Source organism: Macaca mulatta, chromosome 12 (genome assembly GCF_049350105.2).
Source record: "Macaca mulatta isolate MMU2019108-1 chromosome 12, T2T-MMU8v2.0, whole genome shotgun sequence".
Classification (NCBI taxonomy): Eukaryota; Metazoa; Chordata; class Mammalia; order Primates; family Cercopithecidae; genus Macaca; species Macaca mulatta.
In genome coordinates this window covers 67,053,144-67,070,012 of record NC_133417.1, presented here as the reverse complement: position 1 = coordinate 67,070,012, position 16,869 = coordinate 67,053,144, and the positions used below count along the sequence as shown (strand labels likewise).

The 16,869-nt window shown below is 35.8% G+C and overlaps 1 protein-coding gene across 2 annotated transcripts in view; it reads left to right on the top strand.

Annotated features, from left to right (window-relative positions):
• FAP (fibroblast activation protein alpha) overlaps positions 1-16,869 on the top strand; it is a 71,765-nt gene that overhangs the window by 25,472 nt on the left and 29,424 nt on the right. Inside the window, exons 10-15 of one of the 2 annotated variants that reach the window (XM_028830766.2) lie at positions 1,033-1,136; positions 2,953-3,088; positions 6,998-7,042; positions 13,867-13,971; positions 14,070-14,140; positions 16,395-16,448. In XM_028830766.2, the coding sequence (XP_028686599.2) occupies positions 1,033-1,136; positions 2,953-3,088; positions 6,998-7,042; positions 13,867-13,971; positions 14,070-14,140; positions 16,395-16,448 (515 nt within the window). The remainder of the gene's footprint in view (positions 1-1,032; positions 1,137-2,952; positions 3,089-6,997; positions 7,043-13,866; positions 13,972-14,069; positions 14,141-16,394; positions 16,449-16,869) is intronic. The other variant, XM_015110238.3, reaches the window with a different exon arrangement.

Genomic DNA, 16,869 nt, shown 5'->3' with positions numbered 1-16,869 from the left:
TTGGGGGGGACCCAAGATGTAAAAGAACTCAGATCTTTGGGAGGACCTAAGGGAGCAGGAAGAGATGGGGAACCCAGAACCGAAAAGTGACTGGCACTGATTGGGAAGTTGGGACCCACATTCTCATATTTCCTTGAGGCTTAAAGTTGCTAAAACATCTGGCATTAGGTGGAGATGTGGGACAATTCCAAAAAACTAAGGGACCCCCTGATAAACTTGGGAGTGAAACAGGGAGGTCTTAAGGGAGATTGAATGGTTCTTTGGATGAATTCAAACAGCACTGAGTCATTAAATACTGTGTACCTACATTTCATAAATTTAAGTTTTATTACAACTGCAAGATTCTCTCTTTCTATGGTAAAATAACAGAGAAACTCTAAGAAACTGTCTAGGTATGAGCTATACTGTCATGTAAATTTTAAGTATGCAGTAGTATAGAAAGCACAAAACAAGAAAAGTATAAATCTCATGGATAATTCATTTGGAGGTGAAATTTCCCTAATCTTTTGGAGATGGTGGCAGTAATAATACAAGCAGGTAGGAGACTGAGCATTTGGTGATTGTCCTAAACCAAATCATATGGCAAAAGCAAAAAATGTCTTTCATTTATTTTTTCTTTCTGTTCTTCTCTCAAATTAATCCCCCTCTGAACTCTCCTTGGTATACAGAGATATGATTATTATTATAATTATCCCAACAATAAAAATGAGAGAGCTCTGTCTTGGAAATCAGAAAAGAGAATATGGTTCACAGAACTGCACTTTCATATCCAAAATGATTTTCCCTATAAATTAAAGCTCTCTCATTAGGCATTTAAAACACCTATTTTCACTCTGGTTGACGCAACATTTGTAATTGCCCTGCAGGTAAAATTGAAATGAAATTCTTGTCATGTTATAAATAGAATGTATTCCACAGTGATATACATAAGATTATTCACTTAGAAAAATGTGTCTAAATTCCTACAATTTATTTAAAATGTTGGTGATAATTGGAATTTTAGGAGGTTATATATCTCAATTTTTTTGGCAGGCCGGAGCTAAGAATCCTTTTGTTCGGATATTTATTATCGATACCACTTACCCTGCGTATGTAGGTCCCCAGGAAGTGCCTGTTCCAGCAATGATAGCCTCAAGGTAATTCATCTCAGATCCCTCCCATCTTTCTATCCTACATTCTAGTGAGTTTATGCTGTGCATGCTAGAAGCAAAAACAAATAAGTAAATAAGAGTTGCACACAAAGCTAAAGACATACAAAATTAAAGGTGACAAATAAGTTTCCTTAATTGGTTTTTCAAAATTAGCCCTTTTACACATATAAATGTGACCTCAGTGATCAATCTAAGTGAAACCTTCCTCAGATGTACAGATGTGAACTTGGGACAAGCAAGCAGATAGTAAAATTATGCATGCCCTTACCCTGGCTTCTTTCAAGTTTGGCTGACTTTATCTCAAGCCAGGATTTGGGGATCTATGTGGATCACATGTGTACGGTAAATAAGAGAAGATAAGCTGACCCTCTCCAAAAATTAGCATTTTTCGCTATGAAGCAGGATATTCTCATTTATCTGGTTTTAGAGTTGTCTAGAGATGAACTGTAGGCAGGCAGAGACGTGAAGAGTTCTCACTTCCCTAGCATGATGCCCTATGTCTCATTGTCTGATTAGTCCAGATTACAGCAAACTTCAGTCAGTCCTCTGTGGTCTTTCTGGTTGAAGTGGCTAAGGGGAAGAGGTGCCCAGGCCCTGCCTGTTGGGCTTTCTTAACACTTCCCAATGCCTAGCGGGCCAAGCTTGGGTCTTCTCCTTCTGCCTTATGAAGAATAGCCAAGATCAAGTGACTGATCATTAATAGGGTTTAAAAGAACCCCATGAGAGGCGTCCACTGGGCCTTGCTGAGTCCACTCATGTATAATCAAACGTGACTTTACATTTTTTAATTATCTGCTCTTCCCCACCCTGATCGAGTGGATAAAAACTTAACTCAATACATCATTTTTTTAAAAGTGTCATTCTCCATAGGTGGCAAATGAGCAAAATACAAGGATTCCAGAGGCTTGTTTGAACAGCTGTAAAATACTAACAATAAAATAGTAGTAGCAAACATATTCTGAACACTCATCATGTAGCAGACATAGTTCTTAAGTGGTTTAAGCCCTGTCAGCTAATCTTTACAGCAATCTTTAAAACAGGTAATATTATTATTCTGATGTTATATAAAAATAGAATAGTTAAGTAACTGGCCTAAAGGTATATAACTATTAGGACACAAAGCCCAGATTTGAGCCTGAGGCCCCTTGCAGCTCTATGATTTCCTTTACATCAATTTTCCAGAAGTTTGTGATTCATTTTATGTTGATGTTCTCTGCCTACTAGTTCATCCTCAGAGTCATGGAATCATTGCTGCCATTCACTGACATCTAGTATGTGCCAAACACTATTTGAGTTGTTTCGCATACATCATCTGTGATTTATTCCACAAGCCTGAATTTCAATACCTGACCATAGTCACAGCTAAAACAGCTTCCAACATGAATCCGCCAGGAGACAAAGATTATCCTTTTATCACACTTGTCTCTCTCTCAACTAATTATAAGGTGAAAAATTGAGTTTACTTGTGCAAAATGCCAGTTTAATGCTTTTTTTCCCCTCTAGATTGATCAGTAACTTTGGCATTATGTTTTAAATTCTTTTCTAAGATGTTAAAATCCAGAAACGGGGAGAAAACTCACATATGAAATGATTTCATTAGATGAAGAAACTCTCATAGAAATTTTTTAAGTAGAGCTATTTAAACTTTCTCTCCAGAGAAAGGAATGTTTTTTCTTCCTTAGCTATTAAATAAGTATTGTATCTTAATGACATATATTCTTCAGAAAACAAAAATTAAGAAATTATTGTTTGTGTGAAACTGGTTTATGGTTGTGACTCCCTGTTTCTATTTTATTTGCAGTGATTATTATTTCAGTTGGCTCACGTGGGTTACTGATGAACGAGTATGTTTGCAGTGGCTAAAAAGAGTCCAGAATGTTTCGGTCTTGTCTATATGTGATTTCAGGGAAGACTGGCAGACATGGGATTGTCCAAAGGTACGGTATATTAAGATCACAGATACATATTTCTGAAGATCAAGGCACAATAATGGGGATTCATCTACAGCTAACATTTTATGTTGTAAAGCCAGGATTACTGCATTCAACTATCAACTGCTTTGCAAAAAAGCACTCAGTATTCACGGGTCCATCTTTTTATTAAATAAATAGGATGCCTTTTATTTTCTTGAATGACTTAAACCTTGAAATTGAATAGCCAAAAATTAAAAATGGGACAACATGACATTGGGAAAATCAGATATCTGGTTCTCAATTATGATGGTAAACCAGCCTTTTGACATTATAACATTGGCAGTCCAATAAACAGCAAAATAATGCAGATGAAACCATAACATGGGTCTACTAGGTAAATATATATGTTTTAAACAAAAGAACCAGAGAAGAAATGCAAATGGGGCATGCATGTTCTATTCAATATTAAAAATGAAAAATTATAAAGGAAATGGATATTATCAAAGGAAATCCAGATATTCGGATTTCTTTTTTTTTTTTTTTTTTTGAGATGGAGTCTCACTCTGTAGCCAGGCTGGAGTGTAGTGGGCGATCTGGCCTCACTGCAACCTCCATCTTCCAGGTTCAAGTGATTCTCCTGCCTCAGCCTCCTGAGTAGCTGGGACTACAAGAATGCACCACCACGCCCAGCTAATTTTTTAATTTTTAGTAGACATGGGGCTTCACCATGTTGGCCAGGATGGTCTCGATCTCTTGACCTCATGATCCGCCCACCTCAGCCTCCCAAAGTACTGGGATTACAGGTGTGGGCCACCACACCCCACCCAAATATTTTGATTTTAAAATCAAATGAGAATTACTGAGAATGTGACATAAGCTATTAGACCAAATTATTCTGTTATCAGGTTATCTTAGGACAGTACCCGATATCTACTAATTTTGGGCAAGAAAAGCCTTGAAAACTAAGCACAGATTTATTGTTGAGTTTTAATTGTTTCTATTGCTCAAATTCAAACATAATCTGTTGAATTAATGAGTCAGAAAAACTGCTTAACCAATGTATAAACTTTAAAATAAGCCTGTTCTTAATTACTCACATTAGAGTCTAAGAGATACAAAATGTTTTCTTTAAATAGGATATTTGATGGGTACATTCTATGAGGCTTCTAATTATGAAGAAATGTTTCATTAAAACAAATATAGAATAATCATATTTTATAAAGTAAAAAGAAAAGCACAGAACAATCAAAGTAAATCACTAAATTTCATCTAGAAATTAGGACATTATGTTTTGCAAGAAAAAAGTCATATGAGTCTGTTTGGAAATATATCAGGACTATAATAGTCAACATTACTCAGGCTAAAAATATTTTTTTAAATCACTACTGTGTCTGTGAGAGGCTTGACTAATTTTGATGGAATATGCTAGAAGCGTATTTTTATCTTATATATATTTTGATATACAAAGCAGGAAGATTTTGGCTTTAATGCAGTATCATAGGCAAAGAAAGGATAGACTAATCTTGATTATGCTAGTTAATTAGAAACAATTGGTCTGATTAGTCAGCTTTGGGTGACTATATCTTTAAACTTTTCAATGAATCTAGGTATTAGGGACTATTGCTTTAATTTTATTAGTTTGAACATGATGAGATTTATAATTTAGACACAATTTTTAGCTTCTAAAACTAGGAATTTTAAAACTGTGATTGCTTTGAAATCTGAAATTCTAATTTATCAAAATCTGAGACAACTTTAATCCAAACTGACAGAACATTTAAGATGCTCATTCAATGAGGTGTGGAAGTCCCTGGAATATAAACTTTAGTTTTGCAGCCAGAAAACAGTGCTTAAATTTAGAATATCATGTTTGAATAACCTTAGAATTTCTAAACACCTCTGTTTCAAAATAGTTTGATAAATACATGCAACACATTTTGAGATTTGAGAACAACAGTGTTGAATTTCCCAGAAACCATCCTCATGACTGATGTGTGTGTATGTGTGTGTCTGTGTGTGTGTGTGCACGCACTATGAAAACAATATTTAAGGTTAAGTGACCCAGCAACGTTTTATTCATGCTGAGAGTCACGCCCAAAACAAAGAGGCAAAGAAAACTGATAACAATGACTTGTAATAAATTCTAATAGTGAGATTTATTAAGAAGTTTGTAGTTAGGGGAAGAAACATCTTTTATATTATGCCTCCTCCTCTGAAAAGGGAATTAAAATTAATTTTACTTTTATGGCTAAAAATAATAAATCCAAAAAGTTTCACTATTTTTTCCAAGTCTTATCTTACTTGTTCTCTCTGAGGCATTGGCCTATCCCTATAAGAGAAAATCCAGACTGTGTTCTTAAAATTTGTTATTCCCCTGCCTTTTATGACAGTACACCCTCTCATGGTTCTCCTTCTGCTTCATTGACTGTTCTTTTCCTTTCCAGCTCTTCTTCTGACTTCTCTAGAAATCTTATTATTCTCCAAGTTAATGTATTTGCAAGGTAGGCTAACTGCTGTAACAACAACAATAAAAACCTCCAATCATTCAGTTGGTTAATACAGTAGAAATTTATTGCACATTCATGTAACCATCCAATAGTGAGTCCAGGTAAGTGGGGTATGGTGGGGGTTGGGGAATGGTGTACTCTGCTCCATATAGTCATTCAGGAACCCAGGTGATGGCATTTCTGCTAACTGGCTTCCAACACTATTCCAAAGTTGGTCAAACATGAGCATCAACATCCAGTTGAGGGATGGAGAAAAGAATGAAGGATAATGTAAGAGAGGCTTTTATGGGTTAGGCCCAAAAGCAACCCATTTCTGTTCACACACCATTGACTAGAACTTATCAAATAACCACAGTCAACTGAAGGAAGGCTGAGAAATACATTTCCTACCCGTATCCCTAGCAAAAAGAGGAAATGGTCTGCTGATTATCCTCCTGTCTGTCTCAACTCTGTACTTATTCACTTTGGGTAATTTTAATCTATACCAGAGTTTTTTGGTATACTTGCCAATAACTCTCAGACTTATTTCTGAGGATTTGAACTTTTCAATATGCATGGCTTCATTTTCTCTGTTCCATTCTCACTGCCTTGAGCTTGATTAGAGTCTTTGTCATTCTTTTCCCAAACATTACAATAGCCTTCCAGTTGGTCTCTCTACCTCCTTCCCTCTTACCCACTTTTAGTTTATCTTCTGCATCATGTTCATAATTTTATTTTCCAAATTGTGAATTGGAAGACCTTCAAAAGATTTACCAAACAGGAGAAATTGAAACTTTTTAGGGTGCCATAAAGTTTCTCCAAGATCTTGCTCATAAACATGCATTCTCCTTCATCTTCTAACTCTTTCCTGTAGTCACTCTCCGCTCAGCCATACTGAACCATCTGTTGGGTGACTAAGCTGGTCTGGTCTCTATGCTATTTATTTTACCTAGAATGTTCTTCTTTTTCTAATTATTTGTCTAGAAAAGTCTAGTCATTCTTTTAGGATTACTAAATGTTTGTTCAGTAAATAATCAATTACATTATGTTAAAATATAACCCAAAATAAGATTCAGTGCAAATTTTAAAATTTTAGCTACTTCATGGGACCCAGAAAAGAAAGAATTTAACCTAAACTCCACTGTTTTACCTACACCACATCAAGTGGATTGTGCTGGGCCTCCATAGATGTTGTGATAATTCCAAGTCACTGCCTCATGGAAGGTTTAGGCATAATTATTAAGGATCTGCAATAAAATTACCCATGTATATACAACAGTGCTGTTATATGAGAGTTTTAATATTGTCCTTTTAAACTCAAATAAGTTAGTTGACTAGTAATGGTACACTCTGATCAGGCAGCTTAACTGTTTCCAAATGTCCAGATTATATTTAGGAAAAAAATGTTCTCCTAATACTGTGTTCAATGTGATCTTTTGTCTTTTAGACCCAGGAGCATATAGAAGAAAGCAGAACTGGATGGGCTGGTGGAGTATGATTTTGCTATCTTTTTCTTATGTAAATTTCAAATGAAATTTGACAGATTCTCAGCTATCAAAGGACTATTTGCAATGTACCCAAACTGGCACTACTTATTTTCATAGAAAAAATAGCAAGGTATAAAACATATAGGTAGTGATCTCTTGAGTGATTTTGTGCCAGACAATTTCAATGTCCATCTTTTTAGAATTCTATTGAAAATAACTCATACTCCTCATGTTCCAATTTTAAGTTTGTCAACTGAATCCTTGATATCTAGAACTAATATTACTTTTTAAACAAATACAATATAGATCATTTTTCAAAAGTAAACAAAATCCCTGATCTGTTAAAATAATCTTAATAATTGCTAGCCATCTGAATCTAAAAAAAATAAATACATTGGGTATCCTTGTAATTTAAAGACAATCTACCTCTTATTAAATTTCATATAACATGTACTAAATTTCATATATGTATACTCCTTCCAGTATTTAACGATTTGGTAACAAACAGGAAAACGTGTGTTTTGTTTTTTGTGATCATTTATATTTGGAAGTTTAGGATAGATTTATTCAATAATTGATGAGGATTTTTAAGGTAAAAATGATGCTTGAGGTAAATACCAATTGTATTTTATATCATATATGAAGAATAAAAATTAAGACAAGAGAATAAGTAAAGGTTAGTAGATGCTGCCACTTACCACAAACACGAAATTCAATTCAATTAGTATTTGAAGACGAAAGGCTACTTCTCTAAGATTTGGACGCATTATGCAATGAAAAAGGAAACTCTTAAGACCTGGTTTAACACATTAGCTCATGATCCAAGGACAAAAAAAAGGTCAGAAATCAATTATAAGAGGATAAATTATATAAAAATTTAAACTTAAATTGGCTGGGAAAAAGATAAATTATAAAGTGATAATCTTCAAATATTAAAAACTCTTAATTGTACACTTTTCTGGATCCAGTTGATTTTGGCTTACATGCTGTTTAATTTATACTCTGTGTTTAATTAAAGATACTGCAGTTTTATTCATTAACTAGGGAATAGTTACTTTATTTATTATATACAGTAAATGTAAATTACATTCTGTGGTAAAAAGATAATAAAGATAAGTATGTAATTCAGAAAAAAAAACCACTCCTATTTGAACTCACTTTTTCTACTGTGCTAAATATCACAGGAAAAAAGAGTAGTATTCAGTGAAAGAAAAGTAGTCTCTCAATTTTATGGATTCTTAATCAATCTGAATCTCTTAGATCAGTATTTGAAATTTTGAGGAAAAAAAGTTAATCTACCAATCCATTCCCATTACAAATATTTCTAGTAAAGAATGAAGAGAAGAAATAATGCTTGAAAATATTCTTTAGTCATGTTCTCCAAGATGATAATATAACTAGATTTACTATACAGTTATATGAATAATGTAATTTTATAATTATATCAGCAATGATACCAACAACCCTTTCAAAGACATTATCTTGAGCATCTATACACATTTATTTTGAAAATGCTGCAGTGTTCAAAACACTCTGAAACACTTTAGAATGCATCTTTTGAAAGCTCATATTTATAAGCATCTTCAGCATCTTATATTTAAAAATCTGTATTGCACTAACCTCATCAAATTGAGCTGAATGAATGAATGAATGAATGAATGAATGAATGAATGAATGAATTGCCTGCAAAGCTTTAAAACTTTTTTTTTCCCTCCAGCGACGGAGTCTCACTCTGTCGCCAGGCTGGAGTGCAGGGGCGTGATCTCCGCTCACTGCAAGCTCCGCCTCCCGGGTTCAAGCGATTCTCCTGCCTCAGCCTCCCGAGTAGCCGGGATTGCAGGCGCCCGCCACCACGCCCAGCTAATTTTTGTATTTTTAGTAGAGACGGGGTTTCACCGTGTTAGCCAGGATGGTTTCAATCTCTTGACCTCGTGATCCGCCCGCCTCGGCCTTCCAAAGTGTTGGGATTACAGGCATAAGCCACCGCCCCCAGCCCAGCTGTAGAACTTTTTAAAAAAAATACCCTCAGTGTCAGGAGATCGAGACCGTCCTGGCTAACACGGTGAAACCCAGTCTCTACTAAAAATACAAAAGAAATAGTCGGGCATGGTGATGGGCGCCTGTAGTCCCACTACTCTGGAGGCTGAGGCAGGAGAATGGCGTGAACCCGGGAGGCGGAGCTTGCAGTGAGCCCAGATCGCGCCACTGCACTCCAGCCTGGGCGACAGAGCGAGACTCCATCTCAAAATCAATCAAACAAACAAACAAACAAACAAAATACCCTCAGTGGAGGCACATATGCCTCCTTTGAGAGAAGATGAGGTCCTTACACTAAATCAAAAGTCATTCCCAACTAAATGGCATGAGCCACCGTGCCCAGTCCAGCTGAAGAACTTTTTTAAAAAAATACCCTCAGTGCGGGCGCATACCTCTCCTTTGGGAGAAGATGAGGTCCTCGTATTAAATCAAAAGTCATTCCCAACTAAATCTAGAGAGTAAATGAGTTACTTATCTGGGACTTGTGATTTTTGTGCCAGATCATTTTAATATTCATAGTTTTATAATTCTATTGGGAGCAACTTATTTTTATATACTAATCTCAATCTCTTCACATGTATTCAGTAGTCAGTAAAACTTCTAAATTCCAGAAGACAAATTATCAAAAATTATTTGCAATGATTGTTTTCAAGAGTTTAAGTTTACACTCTCCCAAGACACCTGCTTTAAATAGATTATTAATTAGCTTTTGTAAGTTCTGACATGCCTTTTGAAAAAGTCTGGCCACAATTTTGTATAGCCATAACTCATATGTAATAATATATTGTATATTTAATAGCTTCCTTTGACCTATAATGAAACTAGTGGCTTAATAAAATTAACCAGAAAAAAACTAGAAATGTGTATGTATTTCAGACATTTGTTCAAGTAACATTTATAGGGTCTTTAGATAAAGTATACATGCTAGTCATATTAATATAAATTTTAAAAGCTATTTTTGATATGTGGTTTCTTTTGAACTTGTCAGAGATATTTAAAATGGAAGAAGACTCTCAGAAATCACCTAATGAATTAGAAAAGGGAGATTAAATGTCTAGTTAAAAGTAACTGGTCTGTTAGTTGCAGGCACAGAACTAGCAAATAGGTTTGCTGAGAACTTTACTTACCACTTTTTCCCTCCAGCACTGGCACATCCAGTCTCTTAATTTAGGATTAAAAACCTAACTTCTTTTTTGGTATTTAATCAGGAAAAATAACAACAAACTTGCTTTTGAAACATTTTTTGTTTTGTTTTGTTTTTTTTTTTTGCTCTGTAGAGAACAGACAGGAAAGTGAAGAGTTAATCAAAGGAACCTAGTGCTTAGTTCCTTAAATTTGGAGAACAAGCACTGAAGGCATTATGCTTAGACTGCAAAGTCACACCAATTATTTTAAAATAATTTAAGCAACACACTACACCTTCTTTAGGCAGCTGGCAAAATCCCTTGGTTCAAAAAAAATGAATTTTCTTCTTGATGCTTGAAAGCTTGTGCTTTTGATTGAATGTGCACTCAGTTTAGGGCATCCGCTTTAGGTCATTTAACAGCTATGGCAAGATATTACATGGCAGTAAATAATCTCACCTTCCAGGTAAAATATTTTAAATGGCTTTGCACTTCATATAGAGATGAGTAATCTATCAAAAAATCTAAGCATGATAAAGAAACCAGTGTAAGGGCCTCATTAAAACTGAGGACAACTTAATGTGGGTGCTTATCTAGGGTCCAGGTATGACTTGCAAGAAGCACTTAACTCGGAACACTTTATGGGCCTAGCTCTAGCAAAATGAATGTGGACATATTTCACACTCTCTTTACCTCACCCAAGTTACCTGTTCATCTAAAGCAGCTGTCTTCAATGTGTGCAATGAAAGGGGAGAAGATAACAGTCCTTGCTTATCAGAAATACTCTTCCTGTTTGCCTGATTCTAATATCTTAAAACATAATGCTCTGCCCTGTTTTTTTTTTTATTTTCAATAAAAATGAGATGTTAAGTTTTAATCTAGAACAAAGCTCCTTCAAAAGTCCTTTACTAACTGACTGCAGGCTTGCAGACAATTTTTCTTTTTACTGTGGTACCTTAAAAAATGTTGTGACTCAGGTTTCATTTTAGTAATTAAGGCAATGTAGAACCAAATTTTGTGTTTCACAACGAGGAATAAGAAGGAGACATAGGCTGGGTGCAGTGGCTCACACCTGTAATCCCAGCACTTTGGGAGGCCAAGGTGGGTGGATCACCTGAGGTCAGCCTGACCAACTATAAATTAGCTGGGCATGGTGGTGCATGCCTGTAATCCTAGCTACTTGGGAGGCTGAGGCAGGAGAATCACTTGCACCCGCGAGATGGAGATTGTGATGAGCCAAGACCATGCTCTTTGCACTCCAGCCTGGGCAACAAGAATGAAACTCCATTAAAAAAAACAGAGGAGACATTGAAAGAGGTTACTAGTATGTTTATTATCATTTAGATAAGAGGGTGAAATTTCATTCTGAAATGAAAGAAGGATTTTGTCAAACACTTATAGTAATAAAATTCTACCCACAAGATTGCTAATCAGAGTTTTCTATTCCTGGGCCTCTTGGTTATAAATTTCACTTGGAAGCATTAGTCTCAATATGCAAAAGCCTACCAAGGTTGGTCTTATTATTAATGAAACTAACGCAGGAATCATGTAAGGAGGCAGCTGTTTCTCGTTATTGCATTTTTTCATTTTAAAGAAAAACTTTAGACAAGTTAAAAGTAGTAGAGTTTATTTGAACACAAACAATTCATAAATCAGGCAGCACTCAGAACCAGAAGAGGTTCTGAGAGTTCTGTCCAGCAATGTGAGCTGCCACCTTTTATAGGCCAAACACAGAAGCAAGGTAGATAAATCACTGGTTGGCTACACTAGGAATCAGCCTTATTGGGTCATAGAGCCATGAGGCATCTACCTTATTTGGATGTGGTGTGATATGATGGCTGCCTATGATTGGCTGAAACCCTTTTGCTGGACTTGTAGTTAGGTTTTGGATTGTATACGTACTAAGGTTGTGTTTCATTATATAGGAACTCAAATTATAGAGACAGCCTCAGGTTAATGGCCTTTTGCTTATTTGATTTAACTGATTTATTGATTCTAGGTAAATGTGGTAAGACTTAGGGTACTGTATTTGTTTCCTAGGGCTGCTATAAGTTATGGCAAACTTTGTGGCTTAAAACAACAGAAATTTATTCTCTCGTCATTCTGAAAGCTGGAAGTCAGAAATCATGGTGTCAGCAGAGCCATGCTCCCTAGGAAGGCTCAAGAGAAGAATCCTCCCTGTCTCTTCTGGCTTCTCATGGCTCCTAGAAATCCCTGGGCATTCTTTGGTTCACAGCTGTGTCACTTTAATCCCTACTTCTGTCTTCACATAGCCTTCTTCCCTGTATCTCTCAGTGTCTCTTTGTGTCTTCCCCTCCTATGAGGACACCAGTCGTTAGAGTTAGGGCCCACTTTAATCCAGTATGAGCACATCTTCAATTTCTACCTTGATCACATCTGCAAAGACCCCATTTCCAAAATGGTCACATTCTGTGGCTCCACGTGGACATGAATTTTGGGGGAACTTAGTCCATTACAGACATCACATCAAATAAGTTGTATTTTAATGTCACATGATTATAATTATTTCATGAGAAATAATGATCAGTTGTATCAAAAAGGCATCAAATATGGGATCATCATTAAAGGAGCCTACAGTGACTTCCCCCGCTCTCTTCTTGCTCCACAATGGGTCTCACGTTAGGTCTCACCAGGATAGGTATTTTAGCTAAAAGATACTGGTAGCTTTTTGTTGCTGTTGCTTGATGCAGTTCTCATGTGGAGGGATACCAACTAGAGCGAGCTGGCTTTAAATTTGCTCTGCATGATGTAGAGTAGCTCTTTCCTCATGTAATTCTTTTAATGATTTGCCATCATTTCACCAAACAATGGAGAAAGAAAAGTCAGCAAATGTAAGACAAGCCAATTAATTTTTTAATGGGAAATGTATGAAACTATTTTCAAAAATTTAGTGTAAGAACATTTGCAGAATTTCAGTTATCTCTATCATTTAGAATGTTGAAGTGTGACTTGTTCTGTTTCAAGGCACACTAAAGAGCCTAGCGTGCCTTAGGTAGTTAAGTGGTTCCCAGCAAGTTCTGCGTGGGGTTACCTGTTAGAGGTCAAACTAGGGCATTGAGGACAGTCTGCAGTCTGCTTCTTGTGCTCAAGGAGTAAACCTCTCCCAACGTAGGCAACCTTTTTCTCTCAAGTCCAGAAGCCCCTCCTCACCATTAAAAACTGTGGCTGGCAAGTCATGATCTTTTCATCTTCAAAATGTCTTCATTGAATGATTGGTATTAGGTGCTTGGCATCAGACAAATCAAGAATTAAAAGAGGTATAAGTCTTAACGAGCATCAGACTGTGGTCAAATACCTCATTTGAAGTTTGGTTTGGTTAAATATCAACATTCGTTTGTGATTCTTCCAACTCCGTTTCAAACCACATAACCTTCGACTTAGAAATTTAATCAAATTAAGCATCATGAATCCAGGGGTATGCAGTAGCAGCCAAGCAGTGGTTGGGATGTTCAAGTGCCTGTTAGAATCACTACATAAGCTGTTTATCTGAAAGAATGAGATTCCAGATGTGAATGACAGAAGACAGAGGAGGCAAGACATTCTGATTCCTCTAACTATGACCATAAATCGCTTTTATATATTAAAACAAAATCTATGGTTTTAGTTTGGTTTGTCTTTTGAACATAACCTCTGTTAATTTTTTTCAGTTCTTTGTTTCAACACCAGTTTTCAGCTATGATGCCATTTCATACTACAAAATATTTAGTGACAAGGATGGCTACAAACATATTCACTATATCAAAGACACTGTGGTACGTTCCTTCCAAGATTTATCTCCTCAAAGATCATTCACTTGAGGTTGCTCAAATAACGCTCGGTTTCACACAACATAATGTTTGTCTTTTTATAGGAAAATGCTATTCAAATTACAAGTGGCAAGTGGGAGGCCATAAATATATTCAGAGTAACACAGGATTCACTGTAAGTATTGCACGAAGCGCGATGCACCATTCAGGTTTTAATTGGCACCGATGGACGTAAATGATACTGTACCAACTCTCTTAGTTAAGAAGATTTTTGTTACTCTATAATTCAGACAGTTGTGAGTTCATTTACAATTGTACATTTTAAATAACTAGTCAAAATGATTTTCTTTTGGAAAAAAGTCTTCAGTAGGTGATAATTTCTCTTCTGATATTTGGTAGGTAATTATATAAAAAGTATACAAATTTTAAGATAATAACTGGTTCTAAAGGCAAATTTTACCCTTCAGCACTTGAAGCAATGAGCAAGTTTCAAAATTCCCTGGAGGGCAGCCCATAGATATGGAGCATCTTTTGTAGTGATTCATTGTTATATAAGTTGAACATTATTATTTATAACAGCTATCATTTATGGAGCAATTACTGTGTACCAGATACTGTAAAGTAGAAATGGTTATCCTAAGTTTGCAGATGAGAAAAGGGATACTCATAAAATTTAATTAACTTGGCCAAAGGCCACAGTTAGTTAGTAGCAGACTAAGATTCAATCCTAAAGCATTAAATCTAAGGCTGTTATTGTTAACCTGAACATAGGACTGCTTTCTTACAGTTCTTTCCTCTTCAGTCCATTCTGCTTACTATTTAAATAAACCATCTTCAAATAATCATTTATGATAAAACTGCTCTAATCACAAAAGTATACTTTCTTTCTATAATTTCTAATACAATCTGCATCTAGGGATCCTCTCTTAGTGCTGAAAATCTGCCCGCTATTAGCTGAAATTCTAGGAGCAAAAAGGTGAGGACCATTAGTCCAGGCTCATGGAATAAAAGCCTGTCAGAAATCTATTATCAATCTTTGGAAGGAGGGTAAAGGTGTTTGGACTTTCTTTGGAGCAGCCATTAAAATCACTAGAGTAAAGGGAAGGGACATGCTCAAAACTGGTGGGAGATTCGTTTCAGACATGATGTGTTGAGGAGGTGGGGAAAAACTGAAGGCGGAGAGCCCTAGCTCTGGTCATAAGAGACTTGGACTAGAATAGTGGCAATGCAGTAGATGCATTGAGGACAAAACTGCACCTCCTTCTTTGTTTGCGTCCTTAGCACTTAGCACAGCGCCTGACACAGAGGAGTTCAACACACATTATCTAAATGGAAGAGAGAGCAGAATAGACAGTAAAGACAGATGGAGGCTAAACAGGACTGGCGAAGGGAGACTGTCTGGGAAAACAGAGAGAAAAGAGACAAACTGGACCCAGCTGCAAAGGTTAGAGAGGGAGACAATCAGGGAAGCTTCCACATAACAAGGAAGCGGCAGGGGGCTGCTGGGGAAAGATCCTGAGTCCTTTATTCACAGATTGTTTGAGATTATGTGGGGAGGGCAAGGGAAAGGGATGATGGGAGTCACGCAAAGTTACTAAAGATGCATAGAAAGGTGTTAGTTTGGGAGATAAATTTGGTGCTATAAACAAGTTGTATTCCATTGCTTTTTTCTTCTACTTGGTGCTAATAAGATTTTCAAGATACCTAGGACAGAGTGAGAACTGGACTGCCTAATTGTCCTGAGAATTCAATCAAATTTCAGTTATCCCAAACTTTTCACATTCGTGGGGGGAGAATAATGACAGTTTCTGATACTCAGATGAACATACAGCAGAGTGAAAACCATGTCACGAAACTGAATTTCCCACTTCATGGCTATTTTAAGACAGGTTAGAATCAGAACCTGGATACTTAAGTAACAAGCATGTTCTCTTCTGACTTGTTTTACATTTGGCTAAATTTACATGCCCTGTGTGTGGTATCCAGTGTGATATCCTCAATTTGTAGCAAACCTATCTATTGACAGGGTTTCTATAAAATAAATTCAAGGTATGTTCAGAATCACAGATAAAATTAAATAACATAGTACAGAGAAACAGGTAAACTGTTCTTAATCATGGAAAAGGCAAAGTATGATATTAATACAATTTCCTAGTTAATTTGCATGGCTCATAATGAATCAGAATATAATATACCTGTAATAAAAACAGTATTCAGCATAATTGAATCTTCCTCTGATGATTTCGAAGTCAGAATAAACACGCAAAGTTCAGGTTATTAACAGCAGTTATTTGTGTACCTAAGCACCAATTAATAAATAGTTTCATTAGATGAATGCTTACCTATATTGATACTATATTAGTATTAATACTAACAATTCTATTATCACTTATTTATCAATACTTAATAATTTCTGAATATATTTTCAGGTTTTATTCTAGCAATGAATTTGAAGATTACCCTGGAAGAAGAAACATCTACAGGTAATTTATGTCCATTCATTCTGTTATTTCTGTATATTGACATTTTAATATAAAAAGTCATCATCTCCAGGAGATGGAAAATATTTTTAAATTGTGGCACGTAATAAAAATTATTTATGAATTGAGAGAAAACATTTGGAGAATGTTGTATACTACATCAGTATAAAAAACACACACTCTCAAAATGTTAGCCAATTCAAAGTATTTGTTTTCAAAAGGAAAAAACAAGAAATTCTAATGCTCATATAAATACTAAATACTATTTTGGTACTAAACACTTTAACTACATATAGTTAAATTGAGGACATTTCTTTATTTAACACACATTTGCTGAATACCCAGTATGAACCAGGCATTGTTTTTATTCTGATAATATGTGATTTCCTTCACTCTGGCTCACTTTGGCACCACCCATCCCTGT